Genomic DNA, 24,861 nt, shown 5'->3' with positions numbered 1-24,861 from the left:
TATCAGAATTATGCATGTGAAATGGAAGAAAAGCACCTGGGCAACTGTGTATAGAGCCAAAATCAAAGTTCCTGTGATACAGGAAAACATTTGAACGTTTATAGCAGTTTTGAGCCTTACCAGATTACAGAAGTCAAAGCTAGCCAAGAGCTTTTGGGTTTGAATTTTCAAGCTTTTGTAGAAGTAAAATGTTATCCTACAACCCCTTCAAGCACCAGAATTTATTTTGAAATTCTGCTGTCTCTTAGATTTTAATTAGGAAGTCAGAGTAGATATTTGTGGTAGAATTATAGCAACAAGGGGATATAATACTATAAAAAACAAGGGGAATATAACACTACACTTAGCACCTAATTCCCTTGTGGAAAGGCTTGCTCAAGATTTCCAAGGTCATTACCCTAAGTGAGGTCCTCCATTCATTAAATCGAAGACCTGAGCTGGATTTAACGACTGTTTGAATCGACGAAGAAACTTTACTCCCTGATTGTCTCCACTCTTTGAGTTAACAAAAACTAAAAGAGGACTGGCACAGGATGGCGGGCATGTGGCTTTCCAGAAACCTGTAAACATAGTTAGAAAGAATGAAATAAATAAGGTTTCCTAATATGAACAACACAAAAAGAAATCATGGGAAAGAGGAAGATAGGGATGAAGGACAAAAGGAGTACATTTTATCATGCATAATGTAAATGCTAAACTGAGTATTAGTCCTGCAAGGAAAACATAATTGAACCAAGATTTACTAGCCTATTTTTTTTCCTTTTGGTTCTGGTATTTTCAGTGCCTAGATTTAGTAAAATCCTGAAGACAATAGCTTTATTATTTTTCAACTGCTATTAACCTTTTAGAATACTTCTTAAATCTCATCTTCACAGATTATCGCATAATTGAATATATATTTTAGTTACAAGTGTTTGGTTTTCAATCTTCTTTTGCTTTAATTTTACTGGGTTGAACTGGATCATTCATGTCTGTTTGAACTTTTTAAGAGCACTCACAGATTTTAAAAGTTACTTGTACTCAGTTCCTCCCAGGAGGAGAGACTTCATGTAAGAGCCTTTTTTCAGGCTGAGGTTACACTATAAAGTAGTGTAACAGAAGACCTTCAGCTGTGTTTCAAAGCTTATTAAAGACAGTGCAGGTCTTAACTAATTACAGCAGGCTCTCTACAAAGTCCTTAGTCAGAAGCACTAATGTGACACTGTTGTTGCTAACATGACCATCCATGGAGGTAATGGTTTCCCAGCAACACTTCAAAATCAGACATCACATGTATAGGTTTTGACATTTGTCTCCGGCAGTATTAAAATTATTATGTTGTTTTCAATTACTAAAAAAAATACTAAAGCTACAAATAAAAAATTTCATTAAGGGATGCTAATTTAATTCCACATTATAATAATGTCTAATTTCAAGTAAGGTTTGATTAATTAATTTAAATGCCAAGAAAACTAACTTCACATATTGAACAATCTTCCTGGCATGAGTAATAAATGACAGCATGATGTCTAAGACACCACAAACCAAATAAATAGAGTGAATATCTGCAGCATACAAATAACTTTTACTAACTTCATGTAAAAAAATTCATTGAATTACATTCAAATTGTTGGTCTACTTTGCCATCAACACAAACTATAAAATTAAAGCAGTTAAGATTTTGTGGTATTTCTTTTTTAAATCCACTCTCTGCCTTGAAATGCAGTCTCCCACTGTTATGTGTCTCTATCCTGAACCACCAAAAAGTATCTTTGAGTTTTGGGCATTTTCTGGGTTTTTATCTGTGCATTGCAGGATTTTTACGCTGCTTGTATTTTAAAAATATAAATTAGAGAAGCTACGGAAGCAATTCCTCTCTTAAGCCTGGTAAAGTTGTTGGATCTGAGCTGTTCAGCTAGCTTATCTCTGCATAACACAAAATTACCCAAAATCTGAGAACTCACAGAAGGAGTGGTGTATGCCAGGCAGGCATCAGCCCACTTCATCTGAGGACTCTGATCATTCACTCGAAATGTTTGTAAGCGTCATAAGTAAAAGGGCAGAAAATTTCTGCTGGGGCAACTTTAAAAAACATGACAATACAATAATTCTCTAAAAATCTACACAGAAAATTATACTTCTCTCTAAATTTGCCGAGTGCATTCACCTGCTCAGCAGAAGGATTTTTAGCCTTGTTAATTTGCATGGATCTCAATAGGCACTGGAAGTCCAGAGGTACCACTGAACACACTACAGTACTACGTACCATCAGAGTCTATACTGTTTAGTGCTGTTGGAGGGATGATCGATACCTTACATTGGCCAAGTGGACATTTTCGAGGATACAGATCTTTACAGGCCGTGTGAACCTACAAAAGAAACAAAAAATTGTTTTCCTTCAGCAGAATTTTGAGGTGAAAATACAACTGATACTATGTTATCTATGTAGCAAAAATGGACTCATATATAACATTTGGGGGTTGAGGGAAAAGGAGTGAACCTAGGGAAAAAACCCAAATGTTCAACCACAGAGCCTCGTCACTATTTCAAGAAAACATTATTTTGGAGAACTTCAGCTTCCCCTATAGCAGATAAGAATTATCCTTTCAATGGAATCACTTGCCCCATCCCAAAGCTGGGCCCAATAAACTCCATATTGTAAAGGTCTCTTCCACAGATATTGGAAAGAAAGGCACATGCAGAGGTGGCTGCATTTCACCTAAATTTCAAGCCAGCTCTGGAGATGCCAATCATTTCCTGCTGCTCACACACAGAGCCTTGGACACTTCTCTGCCACAAGCTTCAACAATAAATAAACTTTTGACTCACATAAGAAACACATCTTTTTAGACAAGTTGATAAAATTAAGAGAAAACTATATATTAGGGAAAGAGTGAGTTAGAGAATTTCAATCAGCAACCTACAGATTGCCCTGAAGAAGAGAAAGTCAAGATTTTGCAGTAATAAACAAGTTACTACATTAATATTAATAGATATTAATATAACATATTACTAAAATATTAATAGGGCAATAGCTACTATAAGAAATACAAGAAGGTAACATATGATTATTAGGTGTAAAGAGCAGGCACCTGGACATTCAGTTTACAGCTAGAAGTAAGCAGAGAAAACACATTGGATACCTATTAAAGAAAAGCTGCATCTGTGGGTGTATTAAGAATTAACTGTGCAAGTAGGACAGTCATCAGAAGTTCTGAATGCTTGAGAGACCTGAGTTTGCAGAAGCTGCCTGCTCCTATTTAATCCAAATGCTGGTTGTGAAACAACAAAACAAAAATAATGGCAAGCAATAAAGCTGTCAAACTGCGAGATGCTTGGATGTGGTTCAGCACACCTACCATAGCTTTACACCAAAGGCACTTCCAATCTTGCAGGCGTAGAACACTGCCACAAGTCTTGTCGCAGACTGCGCATTTGGCACTGACGGGCAGGTTTCCCTCTAACCACTGGTGAGGCATAGCTATCTGTGGAGAAGGAGTCATTAGAGTTAAATACCCAGAAAGAGAAATTAAAGGCTTTTGTCTCTCAAATATAGGTGGATTCAAACTATTTCTCACAGCTGTGCCCTTTCATCAAAGAAGCAGGTATGCTGGTCAGCCAGGATAAGGGATACTGATGCTCAGAAGGCAACAGCGATGAATGGACCACTCCACATGCTAGGAAGAAAACATGACACCTGAAGAAAGGTGTCTCACTCATGGCAGTGACTAACCATAACACAACGGGGCAGTTAAGTCCAGAGACTCCATCACACAAAAAAGTTCCCACTCGGTTATGCTGACTACATGACATAAACCAATAAAAAATACCTAAAATTCATAAAAATAGGCAGAACAGCAGAATTCCTCTGTTGCTTCACTTACCCACTCACCATGGCTGGTTAAGTCACAGCTCTATAAAGCAGTCCCAAATGCAGTGCAAACCTTTACTCAGTGCACTCTTTGTCCCATTAATACCATGGGCAACTCAGGACACTCAGGTGTTCAACTTAGTACCAGCCTTCTAGGAAGAAGCTTCACACCCGTGGTTCATACACAGCTGTGTTTGTAAAAATAGTCCATTTATCACAATCAACCTCTCAAAAGCTTTTTCTGTTTCTCCTGCTATTTTTGAAATTCCTGCTTTCATCACCAAAACCCCTCCCAATTCAGTGAATTCCAAACGGCCCTCCTGGGGAATTGCTCCAGGTGAAGAGGACAAAAAATAGATTGCCCAAACAGCATGGTAACGGTGTGAAAAACCACCTGTGCTTAAGAGCAGTAGGAACTTCTGGGAGCAATTCTCCAGCTGCAGAGTTTTTCCACATGTGGCCTTTAAAACCTTGTAATACATCTGCAGTCTAGCGCCCACAGTTGTAGACTTGTCTTGTGATTTAGGAATACAACTTTTGCTCTAAGTAGCATGTTAATCCTTGAACAGTGTTCAGGGAAATAGCCACCTGCCATTAATTTCAACGGGTCACACGGCAATATTTCTGTGGTTGGGCTTTTTTTTTCCCTAAAAAAGAAACAGCTTTGGAAAATAATGTAAATATGAATAGTACTTACACCATCTTCATCTTCAATGATATCTTTTCCAATTGAGGCTAATGTAGTCCATTTGCAGTTATTTGTTGCTCGGACAGCACATCTTTTATGTGCTTTAAACTTACACACTGCAAGACACAGATAAACATATATATCCTGTCTTATTTCCTGTATTTCAGTGATACACACCTTTTAAAAATTTAAACACAGACATCCCATAAAATAGCCAAGTTCATGTCACTTAGTGTTGCATACACGACACAAAACAACTAAAAGAACAATTTAAAAGAGAAAGTTCATAATCGCTCCAGCTTTAACTCTCTGAACTGGGTTTAACTGCTTAGCTGTAGCCCATGCTAAGTGTGCCCTGAAATCCACATCAGTCCCCATTTTTTCAGGTGCAAGGTACAATATATGTGTAACTATGAGTTTGCCTTTTCCAATCCTCCAGCAACATGACTCAGATATCTGACTTAAATTTTTCAGGAAGTCATGGGAGGGAGTTTTACAAAAGTATTTCAGATCAGGAGCTCTGCTTCTCTGCCCAAAAGATGCCTTTGGGGCACCATGCTGGGCCTATTTATCTCAGAACATGAGAAAGTGAAGGGTTTATATGGTGATATTTTTATTCAGGATACTGGGGATTACAAAATTTTCCAAGAGCCTATATCAAATCAAGAAGAACCTTACTTTTTACTGCATTCTTTGTTAAAAATCTGCTAATTGGAACACCCAGCACAAGTGTGTAGTTAGGCAGACATTCTGACAACTTAATAACTATTTGAATTTTGTTCAACTTAATTAATATGCCTAGGTAATGATACCATATTAGACCAAACAGACTGACGCACCCAAACTGTCGGTATTTCTTCTACTGGAAGTGCATGATGTAATTCTATTTAGAGTGCATTATATAAATTATTTTGGCAAAGACCATTAAAGGTTTATGAGAACTAGCCAAAAGATCAGAAGTAGTAGCCTCTGTTCAAACAAATATTTGACAGGAAATTATCGAGGCTTTGGCCCATTGCTTATCTACCATTAAAAAACATTAAGCCATGGTACAAAATGTCTTGTGAATAATAAATTTCCCATTTTAATTCCACTGATCCATTGCCAGATCAATTTAAAAAGTGAATTGGGACTATGCAAGCAACATCTGAGTTTGAGAGCAAACCTCACTTCTGGGAGATGTGTGAAAGTAAGTGCTCATCTCTCACTTTGTTATTTTCTAGAAAGAAAGAGAAGGAAAGAAAACAAAGTTTCATTGCTTTTACAGGAACTCCCCCAGTCATTTCAAAAAGTAGAATTCCTATAATCATAGAATTATTTGGGTTGAAAGAGACATTTAAAGATCATTTAGTTCCAACCTCCCCTGCTGTGAACTGGGACATCTTTTACTAAACCACGTTGCTCAGAGTTCCATTCAGCCTGGCCTTGAACACTTTCAGGGATGGAGAGTTCACAGCTTCTCTGGGTAACCAGTGTGTCACCATTATCAGAGTAAAGAATTTTTTCTTGCTATCTAATCCCAAACCACTCTCAGTCTGAAGCCATTTCCCCCTGTTCTGTCCCTACTTGTCATTGTAAAAAGTCTCTCTCCATCTTTCTTGCAGGCTCCCTCCAGGTACTGGAAGGCTGCAATTACATCACCCCGAAGCCTTCTTTTTTCCAGGCTGAACAATCCCAACTCTCTCAGCCTTTCCTCACTGGAGAGGTGCTCCAGCCCTCTGATATCTCTATGGTCTTCCTACGGACTCACTCAAATAGGTCAATGACCCCCAACCTAAGAAAGGCATGGACCTACTGGAGCAAGACCAGCACAGACACAAAGCATGCAAATATCCCATAACTGTCAACTAACAGGGTAGACTCACTTTTTCTAAACAACTCACCATCACTCTCTGTGTTTGCCAACCTAAGCTGGTTCCAATCATCTAATGAAGCCAGCTCTCACAGAAGCACAGAAATAAAGGCTGTATTTTCAAGTGATGGACCATGAGCAGTTTTCACCATTTGAATGTTTCAGAGAAGACATGCCACTGAATTCAGCTCCCTACTCATAAATGATAAGCCTTTGATCTTGCTTTGCCACACAGATCAAAATACAACAAATCAGGGATGAGGGGAATAGAAAATTACAAATTACAAAGTAATAGGATGTACAAACCCTACTGAGATATGATTGAACTTGATCTTAGGAACCCTGTATTCAGCTTCTTTCTCAACAAGGCAAGGAGAAAATCAGTCCCAGGCTCTGAAGAACTGCAGGAAGCCACTCTATAGATGGCAAGTGACAGGTAATGTTTGCTTTTTAAGTATTGTAAATAACCTACCAACCAAATCTCAGATCAGACTCTTTGTGTCACATCCCCTGCAACCTCAGTATCATGAGGTTATGTTATAAACTCATAACTAACATAACTAACAAGTTATGTTAGTTATGAGTTTATATATATGAGTTTATGAGTTATGTTAGTCTGAACATTAAATACCACCAGCAACAATAACCTTAAGACACAGATGTAACTTGCAAGCAAAGACAGGAAAATTGTAATCAAACCTCAATATTAGTTACCACTATGACCTAACTTCTTTTGCCTCAGATTACACTGAATCCCATTCATGAATCAGTCTGATATCTGAAATCTTTCGGAAAACTAGGAGACAGATTACTAGACATCAACTGCTATTACTTCACCAATAAAAGTTAAAATATGAGAAAAGTCCAGTTACTCAGGAAACCTAACACTGCAATATAGTTTGTGAATGCAGGTGTGCAGTCGTTTGTTGTATGACCATACACTTTTAGAGAACAGGTACCTCAGTCATTGCATGCTATGAATGGTTCTCAACAGGATGGGGTTGCTCCATACTATGCTTCATAATAATTTTCAACAGGTATTTGCCTTATTGACTGAAAGCTAATGCAATGCTTTTTAGCCATCAATATTAATTTCTCATCAATATTAATTTTTAATTTTTAAAAATATTGTTGTTGTTGTTACACCCAGTAATGCTACTACTACTACAATGAAGATTTTTTTGCAATACTGTAAATCTTCAAAGCATCAAGGACTTCAGAACAGCTCCAACTGATTTTTGCAGTTATAGAAAACAGCATTTCTGTGATACAAGTTGCAGGTAAAAACAATGCACAACTACTGATTTGATCAAAAATCTTATTTAAATGTTTTCCCCAGCATCACAGAAGGGTACATATGATATAAAGTCACAGAATAGTTTTCTACTACTCCTTCATTCAAACAACAAACATCCCTTCCCTTTTTTGCTGCCTCATTCACTATTCACTCTCCAGACTGTGCAGAGAATGTGGTAGAAGTATCAGAGACAATGACTGTGCAAGTAGTGCCTGTACAATTCCCTGGGCAATGGGTAAGAACAACAGGGTTTTGTGGACAAAACCCCACAATCATAATGGAAAAAGACAAAGTGCACAAAGTGCATTTGCAGAGGTAATTTAATCCCAGTATTTTCTTACTGCTTGACTTCATCATCCTAAAGTGTTCTCACAACATTGTTCATTTGTCACAGGAGAGTGCAGTTTAAGAGAGAGGTTTCTTGCACTTAATAGCTTTACTTGATATTCAACAATCAAGATTCATGATAAACAAAATGCTACATGAAAAAAATAAATTTCTGAGACTAATCATAAAGGCAATGATCCACTGCCAATGACTTAGATAGAAATGCAGTATTGGTAAAGAGTAACTGAGGTTAAGAGAGCTCTTGAAGAGTTTTTGTAGATAACGATATATCACTCTTTAAGCTTCTTTGCCTAAACATTCCATATTGAAGCTAAAGTCTGAGGAGCATAAAAACCAAAACCGTTTCTTGGTTGAGCTAGTTTGGAATAGTTTCTAAAGCAAGGCACAGAGATCATAATTACTCTGTCCTAGTAAAGACTGGATGAACAATGCAGAGATCAGTCTTTTAGCCAGAGCAATGCAACACACAGACAATATTGGAAAAGTAGCTTATCTTTTGAGAAGACACAAAAGAAAGAACCTGTGGGAAGAACAGCACTGCATCTCAAAGGAGAGTCTGATTAATTTTTCTGAGAAGTCAATTGTTTGTTGAGCAGCAGCAAGAACAAAGTCTGGTTTGTTATAACTTACATCTTCGGACTGATATACTTATCAATTCTTTCACTTCTAAAAAGGTGCAAGTTCACACTAGTCTTTTACCTAGCAAAGACATTGATATATCATCTTTTTCTACACTGGTTTCCACAAGACTTAGGGTATCTTCAGGGTGGCCTGCAATTAATTTGGCCAACCTTTGCCAAAGGCTACTGGGACAGAAGGTGCTCTGAAGAAAAAAGTCACCCATCATCTCCCAAAGAAACACTGGAAAACAGCAGCGAATTTTTAAGAGAATAAAATATTACAGGACAACTAAACTAACAAAAAGTGCAAGATATCAGCAATTTGGTTTATTTTTGCCTATAGTTAAGAGTCAAGAATCAGACCAAAGACTCTAAGCCACTTTCAAGACAACTTGGTGTGCCAGTAGCCCAAACCACTAACAGGAGGAGGAGCTCAGTTATCTCTTGAAAGAGCTTCTCATGCTTTTCAGTAGAAGGCATAATAGAGTAGCCTGGGATCAATGACCACACAAATAATTGAATTTAATATAGATATAAATGGATTCCCAGTATAAAGCAGTGCTGGAGGTTTGATAAGCCAGGCATGAATATTTAAACAGGTTTTTAAAATTATGTAATGGGAAAAAGCAGCACAGAACAAGTCTGGGGAATTTTAAGACTCCAAACTTCCCAGATTGTCCTCTCAAATCAAAGAGACTGTGAATACAGGTAAGTTAAAGAAAAAAATAGATAATTAAATGCATTAGAAGTGTGCACAGCAGAAGCAAGTATCAAACAAAAATGCAGTTTTTAGGAGAAGAAATTAAGGATAATGGATTTTAACGTGTATACATAATTGCAGAGAAAGTATAAAATACCAGAGTAAAATAGTCAAATGATTTAGATTAGATATATAATTAAAGATCTTATTTTAGTTAAAAAAAATAAGAAAATAGATATAAAATATATTTTATTTTACTAAAAAAAAGAAGAAAATAGATATAAAATAGAAGCTAAGAAGTAAGAGGAGAAAAACATTAACAGACTAAAGAATATCACAGTATCTACATATAAAACATTCTAGGTCATACACGATTATGAAATGTGGAACAGTGAAAGGAAATCCAAATCACTTTCACAAGCTAATTGTAAAAACTGTCATCAGAACTGTGGATAAATGTAGCATTAGTTTGCCATAAATTATACAGAAAGGTGACAAACTCCAAACCTGGAAGTTATGGGAACTTCCCTAATGTAAAGTTAATGCCAACACTCTGTGTATTAAAAACATATTTAGATGCAAAATTAGACACTGAAAAGTGTAATAAAATGGTGATCTACAGACATTAACACTGATAATCTTGCAGTAGTAATTCTTGCTAAACATCCTTTATAAAATAGGTATAATACTAACTTAGGAATAGATAAATGCTTTATGAAAGTCCTTTCCTTTGCCTGTGCAAATATAACTGTATTTGTACACAGAGGCAATACAACTGCATTTTAGTTAAGCACACGATACTTCCATCTGCCAATATCAGACATTGGGAATACCGTAATTGCCTTTAAACTGTCCAAAGGACTTACACACAGAGGAAAACATACGCCAGAGAAGCTGGAAGTAACCAAGCTACTTCTAATTTCTACAAAACGGATTTGTCCTGTTCCTTGGCAACTGCACCATTAGCTACATTAAAAGCATGGACAATTCAGGACAGTGGGTTAATGTTTCCTTTGTAAGATTTCCTTAATACATGTTATTATCCTCAAGTATTGTAACAGCATCAATAACAGAAATGCATTTGCAGTTGGGTTACATACATCCAAAGAAATCAAATTATGAGTGGTGTAACTCTTTCCTGGGCAGTCAGCTATTTTAGTAATTAACTATCTCTATGTTTCATATATATCATAAGGTCACATGATGCTTTATTTTCTGCTGGCTCCTAAAACAAGCAGACTTGTTACCACTTTTCCACAGAACTTGCAGGAAAAAATAAATAAGCTGTTTCAGGTATATTATAATTAATTTGTTCATTAAATATTATTTATTCGGCTAAATGCTGAAGACTTAGCCACACATCCTTTTTCTTTGTGCTGGATTTCCCCCATTGAACCATCAATTGCAGTCAACTACATCTCTAGTCTCTCACAGAATGAGAGAATTTTTTAAGCAGTAAATCACTGTGTTCTGCAGGATCAGGCAGCAGCAATAGAGCGAATAAAAATTGGAGGGAAAGGGTCATAATACTTTGTTCAATGTTAAGATTTTTTTTAGATTTGGGGCAGAAAATACCATCATGATTTTTTTTATTTTTTTTTTTCTGAGAAGTGCTGATTCTGCAAACCAGTCAGACTATTTTGTTCCACACTTTTAATGCACAAATCAAATAAATCCTATCTTTTCTTGCAAACCCTCTCCCCTTTACACTCCAAACTGATTGCTGCAACAGAAAGAAGTGTTCTATTGAAAAAGGCACCTGGAGCAGCAGGAAGGTGAGGCAGATCATTAGCAGTCCCTCTGCCCAGAGGAGGGTCACTCTCATGTTTTCTCCCTCCAGGCTCTTTTGTTACTCATTATTGTCAGGATCATTACTCATACCGAACTTGCAGCCATCTGTCTACACACACAGCATGATAACCAAGGGGAAGCATTATTTTACCTTCACAAGACAGGCCGTGAGAAGTGACTCCAGAGAGGCTCTCTCTGCACACGTTACAGAAGGTAGGTCGGGCGTGGGAGCAGGCGTACCAGTTATGCATCCCTGAGAAATGTTCCACATTAAACTGTGCGGTCTAGTAAAGGAGAAGTTAAGACAAATTTGCAAGTACAGAACACAGCTACGGTGACTGACATTACTCATGGTTCCGTATTATGGGGGACAACAGTGAAACGCTCACCAAAAGGACTTTCCAAAGGGTATTAAGCCTGCTCTCCCTCCAAAATTCTAAACCAAAGTGTGATAATAAGCTCATATTTTGCTAGTGAAGTTCTCAACATGAAGCTTCACTCTGACATTAGACACACTTTTCACACTAAGGCGGGTGAATACTCCAGTTCTGTGTCCTGTAGCTTGATTTGTTGAGCTAGAACAGGTTGCACCAAGAGGGATGTCAGCTTACCTCATAGTGTTCTCTGGACTGAACAGACTTCAGAGAGCTTATCCAGTCCTCCATTTCTTTTCTGTTCTCAGCACACAATATTAGCCTCCTAAATGGAGTGATTATCTGAAAAAGACAATACATCCTGATTAATCCAGATAGAAAAAATCATGATAGACTATGATATTTAATATATTCTTCCCTGTGAGATGATGCAAAAGGATGACACGCCCTACGAGGCAAGATACTAAACAGTTAAAAATATTTTATTTAATGCCCTACCAACAACAAAAGAGTTTGCTTTTCCTTGTACAATTCCCAAGATTCAAATCAGGCTCTGGTACAGGTCTCTGAAATCTACATTGATCATTACCCCTTCTCAGCTCCTCATGCTCTGAGATTTAAATGCTCAAATGGCAGGCACTGAAATGCTAAAACAACCATTCTGGAAATTACTAATTGACTAAGACTGCAATCCTATTTCATAACTGCATCATAGCAACTGCAAGGTCCATTCCAATTGCTAGAGACAAAAGCATATCAAAATCAAAAGCCGGGAAGTCTTAAACAATCACAAAAGCTGTCATCATATTTCATTATCTTGTATATTGACAATATATTTACACAAATTTATACACACAAAAATTTAAAACAGCACTTTTTATATCCAATTATATCAACCCAGTATAAGAATACATATAAATCTTTCTAAAAAGGCACAGAGAACAAAAGCAAACAGTTGAAATCATATCCTACTAGGACAATTGAATGAATTCCTGGAACAAGTTGATGTTGGTCGTCTGGAGTAGGATTCTAAAAATCTGAAAATACTGTACTAAGGAGGTTCAGAGTAAAAGCTGCTCTCCCCTCTCCCTAAACAGTAGAAAAATAATCAAAATAACAGGAAGGCAGCAGAAACTGTATCAGCTAACTCCCACTGAAATTATTTTGAGCACTGCATTAAAATAGACAAAGCAGTTACTTACATGGAAAATAATTTAAAACAAGTACAAGAAAATAAAGTTATTTGTTTTGTTGTAGAAAGTCTGAAAAATACAATGAAATTCTTTATCAGCACTATGTGATATAGTGATTAATCTCTCACATAGTATGTATCACCAACACTTGCAAATTACTTAAATAAGTAAAGGACCCCTCAAAAATGATAATTCTTAGTATTTTAAATGCTACAAGCTAGACATTACAACATTTGCACTATATTAGTAAACACTTATCTACAGCTGCAGTTACTTACCCAATCCCTGCTGTAAATTGTCTCTAGCCTTGATTTGTCCAATCTACTCCTTCATTAAACTGAGCTGCACTTTAACATATCTCAGAGGCGACGTAACTGAAGTGCAGCAGGCTGCAAGTCACATGGAGGGGAGGCAAAAACCCTTTTGGCTTGCCTCTTTTTTTTTTCTTTTTTTTTTTTTTTTTAATGTACTCACTTCACATGGAAGGGAATAGTTTCTTTGTTTTCTGCTTCCTTCAATCTTGCTTAAGCTATTTAATAAGGTTTATTAGTAGCTCTCCATCGCTTTTCCTAAAGAACAGTTTCTGCAAAGAGCAATGCTTCTCTCATTAGTTTGGAGCCAAACAGATGCTTTATTACTTCAAAATGTTTTCCTAGACCAGGTCATCCAATGAAGCCAAGAAAAGTCAATAGATCATAATATAACCCTGGCTCCAACAAAAATCAGCATTCTGATTTTTTCTGAAATTTCCAGATTTCAGTGGATATAGAAATTTTATTTGGGCAAATACAAGCCACAGATTACTTCTTATTATATGGCATGAGATTATAATATAGATTAAATAATGATAAATCCACCCAAGACTCAGCACATTACGTCCATCCTTCTGCACAGTCATTACTGATTCTAACCAGTAATCAGACATTGTAAAATGCCACTAAGCAACAACAGCTGCATTTATTACTGAAAACTCCTGACTAATCTTGATCTTTTCAAGTAATATTTATATATATTACTACTGTTTCAATACTATTTGTCACAGAAATCAACTATGCACCCCTCCACCCTCTCCCCCAAAAATTAAGGCCCTGGTCCAGTTGTTCACACCCATTACCTAGTGGTAATGAAGACACCATTTGGTATCCAAAGTTTTGGCAGGGGAGGGGTGAATATGACAGAGGACCAGAACAGCAGATATAAATAACCAAGGTGGGACACCAAACTTCATCTCAAAATGCACTGCACACCCATTTTTTGGCAATCGAATCACATCACCAAATACTGCTAATCAAAGCATGTAAACATACCAGAAATTCATATATTCCACCTTCTTACAAAAATCAGAGTGCAAAAACTTAATAAAGTTCATAGCATTGCAACAGTCTAACAACTCAGTAGGATACTATCAATCACATGAATCAATTATATTATAGGATCAATTATTATTAGTGCTACAAAAATAAATTTGGAAGCTGGAAGACATACATATCTGTAAGTACAATAAAACAATATATTCTCTTTGATTTACATATTTGCAAAAACAAACTTCAAAAAGGTACCTGGTAACATAAAAAAAGACAAAATGCATAATATGCAAGAAGTATCAACAATGCTTGGAATTTTTCAAATAACATAAAATAAAATAGGAACTAAGAAGCCCATTTGGTTTCTCATCCACTTCAGTCTACAAAATCATGGAGAAAATGTACTCTTATTACATTTTAGACATTTCAAGTAACGTAAGAACTCAGGGAACCAAGGAAACTGTTAGCCAACAAGAAGTGGTTTTCCCTAAATGCAAAGCATTCTTTAAACTTGAAAAGTATTCCCAAAGGAGGCTGAGGAGATGAAAAGCAAAAATGTCCAAAAAGGCATTTGAAAAATGCATCAGAAATAAATGTTCCATATATAATAAAAGATAATACCTGAAATCTTCAACTTTCCAGGTCCTCAAAAATCCAATGAGTCAATGCTGAGAAGTGACTCAAGAGTAAGAATCGCTGTATATGCTCTGATGTTTCTACTTCATTCTTTAGTATCTGCTACTATTATTATACTTTGATTCAACATGATTTTAAGAGTTTTACACTACTCAGTATAGCTTTTCTTGCTTATCCTAAATTGAGATTGACTTCTTATTTGCATTTTTACAGATGGCATGCTTTCTTCTGAATGATTACACAATGCCACGATTAACTAAGTGGGATGTTTGAAGTTCATTCATTAAAGACAGCTGAACCTGTATACAGACATAATCAAAACCATTTTCCTGCCATGTAAATTTGAATTTAACTAGTAGTCTTATCTCATTGCATGTATTCATATTCTACTGACCCAAGTTAACATCTTTTCTTCAATTACATATTACCTTTTTGATCTTCACTGCTCCAAATACTACTATTTGCATATCATTCTGAATCTGCTGAATTTTTGACAGACAAGAAGAGAGAAAGAGAGAAAGAAAGAAAGAAAGAAAGAAAGAGTGAGAAAGAGAGAAAGAGAGAAAGAGAGAAAGAAAGAGAGAGAGATAGAGAGAGAGAGAGAGAAAGAGAAAGAGAGAGAAAGAGAAGCTCTAAAATACAATGCAAAGGAAGTGTTACAGGAACCACTGGAAGACCACTGAGGTAACATAAGAATAAGTCTTAAGTGTTGAAGGAACTCATGTGCCAATAGTTCACATGCTTACAAAGCAGGAGACAAATCACAAAAGATGAAGACAGTCAAAAGGTCTTAAAAAATAAATAAGATTACAATCCTTTGAAAATTTTCACCATGCCAAGTAGCCAAGAAGTCTTTGCTGATTTTGGAAAATAGACTTAGCAAGAGCAGATACTGCAGTATGTTGGAAAGTAATAAAATAGAGGTAGTTGGAATAAAAAACAATTTTAATGCAGTAGGCATTGGGAAAGAGTGAGCATATAAAGTCTTAAAAGTTGAAGACAACTAACACAAATCCTAAAAAATCCCAGGAAATAAAGAATGTCTGAATGGGAAGTAAAACTACCCATTACTGCAATAATGTTCCTGTTCTGTTCAGAAAAGTAGGATTTTTTTGAGTGGGGAATGAAGGAGAGAGCAAGAGATCACTGTTCACTCTGCTATATGGGTCTTGCCTAAATTGGGATTTTCACACAAACACTATAATAATTTGGCTTCTAAAAATATACATATATATATTTACATACACATATTGAAATTACTTGGATCACATCTCTGCAGTCAAATTTGGGGCCACTACTGCAACTTTTCTTTCAGACAACACTTATTAGGAACAAGATTAATATCTTGAAAGGAAATAAAACTGTCATCAAATTCAGAGTAAATTTGAAAGTCCTTTCTTCTCTGAGTGGGAATAACCTAACCAATAACATTCTATGGGCTTTCAGACCAGTGGGTTTAGACTTACAATCTATAAAATAAAATCAGAGAGCTTGATTAAAGCCTATTGCCTAATTTTTAATCTATTTTCTTACTATCAGCTATACATAAGAAAATACAGTTCCCAAAGCTTGTGGCTCCATTTCTGGCTTCTCTTACTAATCCAAAATGCAGACAGTGTTTACTAATCAAGAGAACAGTGTTCTATACCTAAGTAGCAACAAAGCAGCTATTGTAAAGCACTCTGCTTCTTGCAACATATTTGCATCAAGGCACCTTCTGCCACTCTGAACTATTATCAGGCATTACACTAATAGCACTTTGTATGGCTGATCTTGAATTAAATTACTAATGTAGAAATACCACTTAGTATCCAAAAGGGGTGGGGAAATGGTTTCCTGTTCTCTGGACAGATACTTTTAAAATATCTTTCTGGAAACAATGAAGAGAGGATGACAGAGAGAGCACCCCAACTCTCATCTTAGGGACCATATTCAATGCCTGGGGCAGGAGTGTAACATTAAATGCTTCCTAACGTGTCTGCGCTTATAGATGTTGGCAAGTCAGTATGGGTAAATACTAGGCTAACATGCACTGCCTCCTTTGCTTTTTGTCTGCCCCTCCATGTCCCTGTCCTTGTGCAGGTGGGTCTGTATGAGTGTGGCAGGTGAATGCACCTCCATCAATGCTGGAATTAGACTGCTGGGGTCATTGATGCTTCCACACCTTCCAGAACTTGTCTGCAAAAATCACAGTGCTTACAGTTGGACATCTTTCTAGAGTATTCATAATTTCTTGGATGCTAAATGAATTATAACAGTACTGCCACTGCCAAAGATGTAGTTAGTTGGTGCCTTATAGCGAACCATCACTGTTATTTTTCATGATGAGTCAAGCCAGACAAAAGTATAAATTACAAAGACAGGGGAGGAGTTAAAAGCAAGGCGGGTAATAAATGGTTATTATATTTGCCTAAGTACAATACAGAATTTATAATCAGAACAATTAGCTCTGTCTTCTCCACTAAAACGTTGCTTCCCTCTTTTTCCTGGCCTCCTCCTATTTCGCTGTTCCCAAGCTCACTATTATTGATGTAATGTGTGGTTTTGGCTCCCACAGTAAAAACTCTTAAGAAGAAAAAGAAAAGGGTTAGTCTCACACAACGTCTCCTGCACCAGTACAACACCAGAACAGAAAGACAGGACAAAAATGGTTACATCATTGAAAAAGGCAAAGAGACTTAATTCTGCAGTAGAATCCAGCCTGGGTAATTTAGGTGGCTTATCTTGCACCACATTGAGCAAAAATGAAGGAGCATCTCCCAGAATACAATCAGGCACATGGACAAGAAAGCAGCTGGGAATAGTCAACATGGATTCATTCACCAAAGAGAAGCCACATTTCATCAACCTGTGATGAAACAACTGGGCTGGTAGATGAGGACACAAAGGTGCATATCGTTCACCTTGCCTTCAGTAAGGCTTTCAGCACTATCACTTGTTGTGGAGGGAGGCCAGTCCTCCAAAAGGCTTCCCCCTTGGTGGTCTGTTCCCTAAGATAAGACAAAACTACTTAGTCATGGTGACTAAGCTGTGGACCCCTTATTGCTTCAGGACCCCATGTTATCTCCTTGTAAATTATTGGTCATTTTACCCCAGTCTTAAACCATTGGTCCTTTCCCCAATTCTGCCCTTCCCTATAAAAACCCCTGCTTTTGCCCAGCTCAGGGGAGGTGACTCCCTTCACGACTGGCCCCCTTCACTGAAGCCTGCCAATAAAGGACTCTGTGAAATGCTGCACGGCCTCCGGTCTCTCATCCACGTATCAGCTGGGGCAACCCATGAACTGAGCTGAGCTGATAGCTATAGAGCTGGAATCATATCCAAAAGGGCTGATCACTTGAAGCCTTGGGCCAAGCTCATAGGGGTTACCCCTGGCTGGAAACTGCCTGAGACCCTTGGATGGCTGTTTCTTGCAGGACCCCTACCCGTGAAATCTGCGGCAGCCGGGGGTCGGACTGACCCCTGGACTGGCCGCCACAACTTAAGATCCTCCTAGAGAAGCTGATGAAGTATAGGCTGGATGAGCAGACTGTGTATTGAAAACCAGTTCCATGGCCAGGCCCCAAGGGTGGTAATCAACAGCACAGAGCATGGCTTGAGGCCAGTAATCAGCAGCGTACCTCATGGGACAATACCGTGTCCAGGCCTGTTTAACATCTTTGTTAATGATCTGGATGATGTGGTAGAGTATATCCTCTGCAGGTTTACTGATGAGAGAAAACTGGGAAGGACTGGCTGATATACCCAAGGGTCACAGTGCCATCCAGAGGGACTTGAACAGGCTAGAGAAATGAGCTGTCAGTAACTCTTTAAGTTCAACAAGTCCCAAATCCTGCACCTGGGAAGGAACAACCTCAGGCCTCAGTGTACCCTGGGTGCCACCCAGCTGGAAAGCAACTTGGCAGAAAAGGACTTGGGGTACTGTTGCACAACAAATGGAGCATAAGCCAGCTACATGTCATTGCAGCAAAATAGGCCAGTGGTATCCTAAGGTACAGGTCCAGGGAGTAAACCTGCCCCTCTACTCAGCCCTGGTGAGGCCTCACCTGGAGTGTTGTGTCCAGTTCTGGGCTGCTCACTGCAAGAGATACATGGACATACTGCAGACATTCCAGTGAAGGGACTGGAGTATGTGGTGTGTGAGGAGAGCCTGAGAAACCTACAATTGTTTAGCCTGGAGAAGGTTCAGGGTCATCTTATATATGTAAATCCCTTTTGAAAGGAAGTGAAAGGAAGATGGAAATAGGACAGAGCCAGGCTCTTTCCAGTGGTGCCCAGTGAAAAATTAGGAAGTAACAGGCACAAACTGAAATACCAGAGGCTCTCTGTGAATATCAGGAAACAATATTTTACAGTGGGGGTGACTGAGCACTGTCACTGGTTGCTCAAGGCACTTGCGAAGTCTCCACCCTTGGAGACACTAAAAAGACACCTAGACATGCTCCTGGGCAGCCTGGACAAGGCGGCCCTGCTTCAGCAGAAGGGGTGGACCAGATGACCATCAGAGGCCACTTCCAAACCCCAAATCACTCTATGATTCTGTGAAAACAGAAACCAGGTAGATCAAGTCATGCAGTTACATGTCCAGACATGAACTGCAGAAGTATCCAGCAAAGATCACTTTGTCAGAAGTGCAGTTCCCCAAATCAGCCTCATGTACTCAACGTCAACCAACTGCTAACAAAAAACATTCTTCCTGCAGAAGTATAACTTTATGAAAAGACAGTTACAAGAAGCAGGGTAGGAAAGTTCCATGGATTTGGACCAAAGAATTAGAAATTTATTTTAAATCAGCATTTTAAATACAGCAAAACCAATAAACCATTCTTGTAAATGTAAACTGGAAACTACTATATATAGTTCAAGGCCTGCTTTTTCCTTTAAGTCCTTACATAAAGATTTGTCAGGACAATTCCCACTGCTGTGCCCTTAGCTCTGGTTTCACCAGCTCACTACACATCTATCAGATGGGGTAGCTTCTCTGCTTTAGGGAAAACATGTAGTTACATATTTAATGGCACAAGGTATGAATTTATACAAAATAAACCAGCAAAGGACTATTTCCTTCTCTGCCTGTAATAAAAGATTCCTGTTTAAACATAGTTCAGCTGCCTGAATTCAGGGATCATTTTTCACTGGAAACAGGAATTTTTTTCAACATTTATGCCAGTGACTTTATTTATAAAATTATTTGGTAAATAGGAACTTCAGTGAGGGAAACTTTCTGAGGTTTATCTAGGTATTTTAACCACTTTTAAAGCATGAATAGAAAGAAACATCAGAGAATAGGTGAAGTGTAAAAGTGCAGGATGAAACTGGCAATCCTCAGTCCTTACTCTCCAGGAATCACAAATGCTTCACCAATGAAAATGGGAAATTTTCTGCAAGCTATTTTTGAAAAATTTCTGCCAAGCATGAAGTGTGTGGAAAACAAGCTCCAGGCAAATGCAACTAAAATCAAAATGTGTAATTTCGACTAGAATGGTCACATTTTAAAGTATCCCCTTTTTTCTCTCTGAATAGTCTTCAGCTTCCTTGTAACAGATCAATCTCAAGCAACTTATATATGGATTTTTAGCATCACAGCTGAAATGCTTTACTGCTTTTTCATAATGAAACTTAAAGCTTCAACATCTCCAAATACTCTAGGGAAAGGGACACTGCATCAAGTCAGAGATAAGGAGCTTAAAACTTTGAAGTCCCACCCAAAGAGCTCTCAGCTGCATTACATTTTGTTGTCACTGTCAGAGGATGGGAGCAGGGGGTGGGGAAATGAGCAAGTGCTAAATGGAAGAAAAAACCCTAAATGCACCTCGAGTGCATACTAATTGCTTTTGTCTAATTTTTCTTTTCCTAAGCATATTAATTTGCTATTTCAGTTTTTGTCTTACTTCTAAACTGCCTGAATATAGGGGAAAAAAAAATAAAAAATAAATCCCAACCCTGAGTAGAAAATTGAACAAAATGGAATCCAAAGCACTTCCCCTCTCTTTCTGTGGTTTGGGTGTTGCTGAGGCTGGGAGCATCAAAAAGCCTTCATTACTTAAAGTCTAATCACCTTCTGTATGAAACAGCAGATAGTTTACAACCAGGGGAAAACTCAATCCATTCCAAGAGTTACTACTTGTCCAAAGCTGAGTCATGCTGGTGAAGCCAGCAGAGGAACTTGAGCCATTTCCAGCCATGTTTTACCTCCTGGAGACAAGAAGAGGCCCCAGCACCTTTGCAGATGTCACTGCAGGACTTGTAAGCCCTACTCTACACTACCAACAGGGCATGGGGAACATCTGGATATGCCACTACCCCATCTCTAAACAGTGCCATGCACTGACCCTTCTGATAATCCTAAGGGCAAAATTTAAAATACAGTGCCTCTGAGACTGGGATTCAGCTCACCAGAGGACAGTACTTAAAGCAGACTTCTGCAAATGTGTCTGAACTCCCAGCATCATCAGTATATACTGTTAACAACATCAACAGGCAACTGGAAAGCACAGGAAATTTCAAAATATACCCAAATCCAGGAGATTATTGCAGATTTAAGGGATAAAAAACAGAAACATGTTTTCAAACACAAACCCATTCCTTTCATGTCCCTGTGGTTTATTAAAGGGACAAGTCAAGCAAGAGTGTCTCCCTTCAAGGGAACATCAGACTATATGTAGACATTTACTCAAAATAGATTTTCACAAAGAAAAAAAATTGTAGATAGCTGTGCTCCAGAGTATTCTTACAGAGCAAACCAGAAAGATTAATCAATCCAGGCTGCAAACAAGGCAATGTTTGCTTAGCAAGAGTTGAAATCAAGGAAATCCACCACAAGTTTGGAACTTCAAGGGTAGTTGCTGATCCCATGATCTTAGGAGCCAGCCAACACAGGAGTAGCAAGATGATTTCACCGTACTAAAGAAGTAAGAAAGACAGTGAGAGAAAAGCATCAGAAACATCAGAGAAGGCCTGTGTAACCTTCAGGGGAGCAGCCCTTTGGAGAAAAAAACCAAACCAGACTGAGGTAGAAGAGCATCTGAAAGAGGCTTGAGGCTATCAATAAAGAAACCTGATCTCCATCTCCTGATGCCCACTGAGATGGAACTGCAGTAAATTGGATTTTGTAAACATGCAGGACAGCAGCAGAGAAATACATCCACTAGAATTCATAAGCTTTCTGCACTTAAATAAAGCTCAAGAGCCTGAACTTTGGGCAAATCAAGAGTCAGTAAAAATAATTGAACTGATGCTAGCTTATTAAAATTGTAAAAAAAATTCCCAACTTTTAGGATAACTATTCCCAGATTTAGGACTATCTCTCTTTGTCTCTAATATTTGAAAAGACAGAATGCAGTGCCCAAACCCAAAGATGAAAGGTTTTAAACTCCTTGGGAAAAGGCTCTTCTGATTTCTTCCTGATGTGGCTTGGGGGAGGTTAAGCAGTTCTCACATTCCCTGAACTTTTTGTAATCCCTGAAGAAAAGTCTCAACAACAGCTCTGAAAAAATCTCAGTGGCAAGAAAGAAGCAAAATATGTCCAAGTCCAGAGAAATTATCACTATCTCTTAAACATACTGCAAAACTCTGGCAACACATTCTGTCTCCCAAGCCCAGAGTGAATATTAAAAGTTAGTTCTCTAAAATCAATTAGAAGCAGCTAATGTCCATGATGAAAACAGAGCTGACTGATGTCAGAAGCAACAGGACTGAAATAAAGTGCTAAAAGCAATACGCCTTTCAGGACTGGTTGCAATATTCAACTTGAAATCCTGGCAAATAACAAGAATTGAGCTTCCAGTACAACTGGGCCATCTCCCATTGAAAACAGCTGCTGTACAAGAGGATTTGAAGATGAAAAGAATTACTTTATTCTTTAAGCTGGTTCCACATAAGTCATATGCCGATAAACTTTACATTCCCAACCAAGACATAGCATATGCTACATTCGGAAATATGGATAGGAAATAAGGTAATCAGAGGTCTGTAAGAAAACAATATAAACTAGAAGAAGACAATAATATATTTTAACCATACTTGAAGCACTGTTGCTCCAAGAGAATATTTGGTTTCATTAACCTATAGAAAAAAACCTAATGTTCTAAAAATAATATATCCAAGGAAAATTAGCATATATAATTATTTTGTTTTTTCAAGATCTATCCAAATTTATAGAATATCAAGAAAACCACAGGCAGCTTCATAATTTTTTTTTTCTTGTTGTTGTTGCTCAAAAACATATTAAGGCAAATTCCCTACTTTTCAGTCCAAGTGAACTGGTATGTCTGACCAAAAAACGTGGAAATCAGAGAAAAAAAACACTTTTATTTTCTGTAACAAAGTTACATTCAGGGGCTAACTTTAATGAAATGCTATTCATGTTCTGTTTGTGTCCTTTTTAATATAATGTGAAAAAATACATTAAAAAAAAACAAAGGGATTAATTAATTAAAGGGATTAATTTGAACAAAATTAAGTACTTCTGTTCAAAAAGTTAAAACACCAGGCTGATCTGTAATCATGTTTAATTCAGTCATTGAACTGAAAAGACCAATTATTTTAGTCACCATCATGTAATGAGATGAAAAGCTAAGGGATGTAAAAAAAGTAAGAAGGAATAGAAAGAATTTTTAATATGAAAAAAGATTAATAGATAATAAGCAGCTTATTATCCAACAAAATTTTATGGTACAATTCCTAAAGTGGAAGAGAAGTGCAAAGTAGCAATACAGGAATATTTGCAGACAGGACAAAATTTTGATTACTTAGTTCCCCTTCTTGATCTCCAAGGCACTTCAAAGTGAGCCAAGCAATGTATTAAATAGTACAGAGACTTGAAAAATTTCAGTGTTAGTAAAAACAAAGAAATACACACCACAGAAGCACAAATTAAATATTTATAAATTAGAGACAGTTCTAAATGAACAGAAGAAGGATCTTAGTACCAATATAGGGGACACAAAAATGCACACTATGCCACTGCAGAAAACAGACAAAACTTGAGATCCTTAAGGAATGTAAATGAACATTAATGTATAAAATAATCTCAAATGTCTGTGACTAGGGCTTCCCTGAGTGTCAAGCATGTAACTTCACTTACAAGATGATGCTGCAGAATAACAATCAGGAGAACAGTAAGAATAGGCAAGAGTATAGAACAATGTTGACAAAGATTATTTACCTTGGAAAATTGTCAAATCAAATGGAGGTAATAAAAAATATGAAATAAAAAAATTAGATAGTTTACATGTTTCTACTGCCTTTGCATCATAATACTAGAAGAGAAAATTTTGTTAAAGCCCAGCACTTTAAAAGTTCTCCAAGGAAGCATTTTTTTCACAGAATAAATAATCAGTTCTTTATGGTCTATATGGTCTAAAGCACTGCTAAAACCAATACATCAGCAAAAATGTACTATGTTAGACATTTCTGCAAGCATATCCAGAATCCTAGTAATCAGTGTTATTAGCTGGAACATAAAGTCTCCTTTCCAGCCAGTTTCTAATTACTAAAAATCGCAGTAGGCTTTCCAGGATAGCAGATCTGCCCACTGCAGCTTCCTCCCCCTCAAGACAGCAACTTTCAGAAGATGCATATTCAACAAAAAGCACTTGATTCAGCACCTGATTCAGAAAGCTGAAAGCAAAGGCCTACATTTTAGGTGCCCTGGATGCCAAAGCTGATATTGTAGCTAAGGGAGAATTAGTTAATAAATCATTGGAGTCTAAACTGATCTGAGCTATTACAGAAATGTGCTTCAAAGACCTAATAATTTTCTTTTAGATATCTAAATTTAGGGGCCTATAAACCCATCAAGTCCCATACAGAAGTTAGGGCAAGCTGAATCCCCATCCTTAGTATACATATATAGTATGCTAACTCTCATATTCCTGGAGGGAACCTTCCAGAATGACACAGAAATTATTTCCTCCGTTACTCTTAGATGCAATCAGATAAAACCAGCTATACTAAGTAGTGCCTCAAAACCAGTATTTTACCATGATATTATTACTTTCCATCACATTTACCATCAAAAAACCCACAAATGAATTAAAAGTTTTGTTTGAAACTTTGGTTGGATTAAAATACATGTGCTGCCACATAAAACTTGTGCATTTAACATGAGACTCTAGCATAGATTAATAGTAACCCAAAGCATTTTATACAACCATGTGGCTCAACTACTGAGGGGCAGCATGCTTAACATTTCATATTCTTTTCCT

At 37.4% G+C, this 24,861-nt stretch overlaps 1 protein-coding gene across 5 annotated transcripts in view; it reads right to left on the bottom strand.

The window, feature by feature from the left end:
• DGKH (diacylglycerol kinase eta) overlaps positions 1–24,861 on the bottom strand; it is a 161,012-nt gene that overhangs the window by 48,698 nt on the left and 87,453 nt on the right. For 2 of the 5 annotated variants that reach the window (XM_015633234.3, XM_015633242.3), the window contains exons 5-10: positions 11,758–11,862; positions 11,298–11,430; positions 4,548–4,654; positions 3,339–3,464; positions 2,246–2,348; positions 398–560 (exon numbers count right to left, since the gene is read on the bottom strand). In XM_015633234.3, coding sequence (XP_015488720.1) covers positions 398–560; positions 2,246–2,348; positions 3,339–3,464; positions 4,548–4,654; positions 11,298–11,430; positions 11,758–11,862 — 737 coding nt within the window. Of the gene's footprint in view, positions 1–397; positions 561–2,245; positions 2,349–3,338; positions 3,465–4,547; positions 4,655–11,297; positions 11,431–11,757; positions 11,863–12,991; positions 13,096–24,861 lie in introns of those variants that run through there. The other 3 variants (XM_015633251.3, XM_015633260.2, XM_015633267.1) reach the window with 3 other exon arrangements.

The sequence above is a fragment of the Parus major genome, chromosome 1 (assembly GCF_001522545.3).
Source record: "Parus major isolate Abel chromosome 1, Parus_major1.1, whole genome shotgun sequence".
Lineage (NCBI taxonomy): Eukaryota > Metazoa > Chordata > Aves > Passeriformes > Paridae > Parus > Parus major.
The sequence above is the reverse complement of the archived record's forward strand: the minus strand, read 5'-3'. Positions and strand labels throughout refer to the sequence as shown.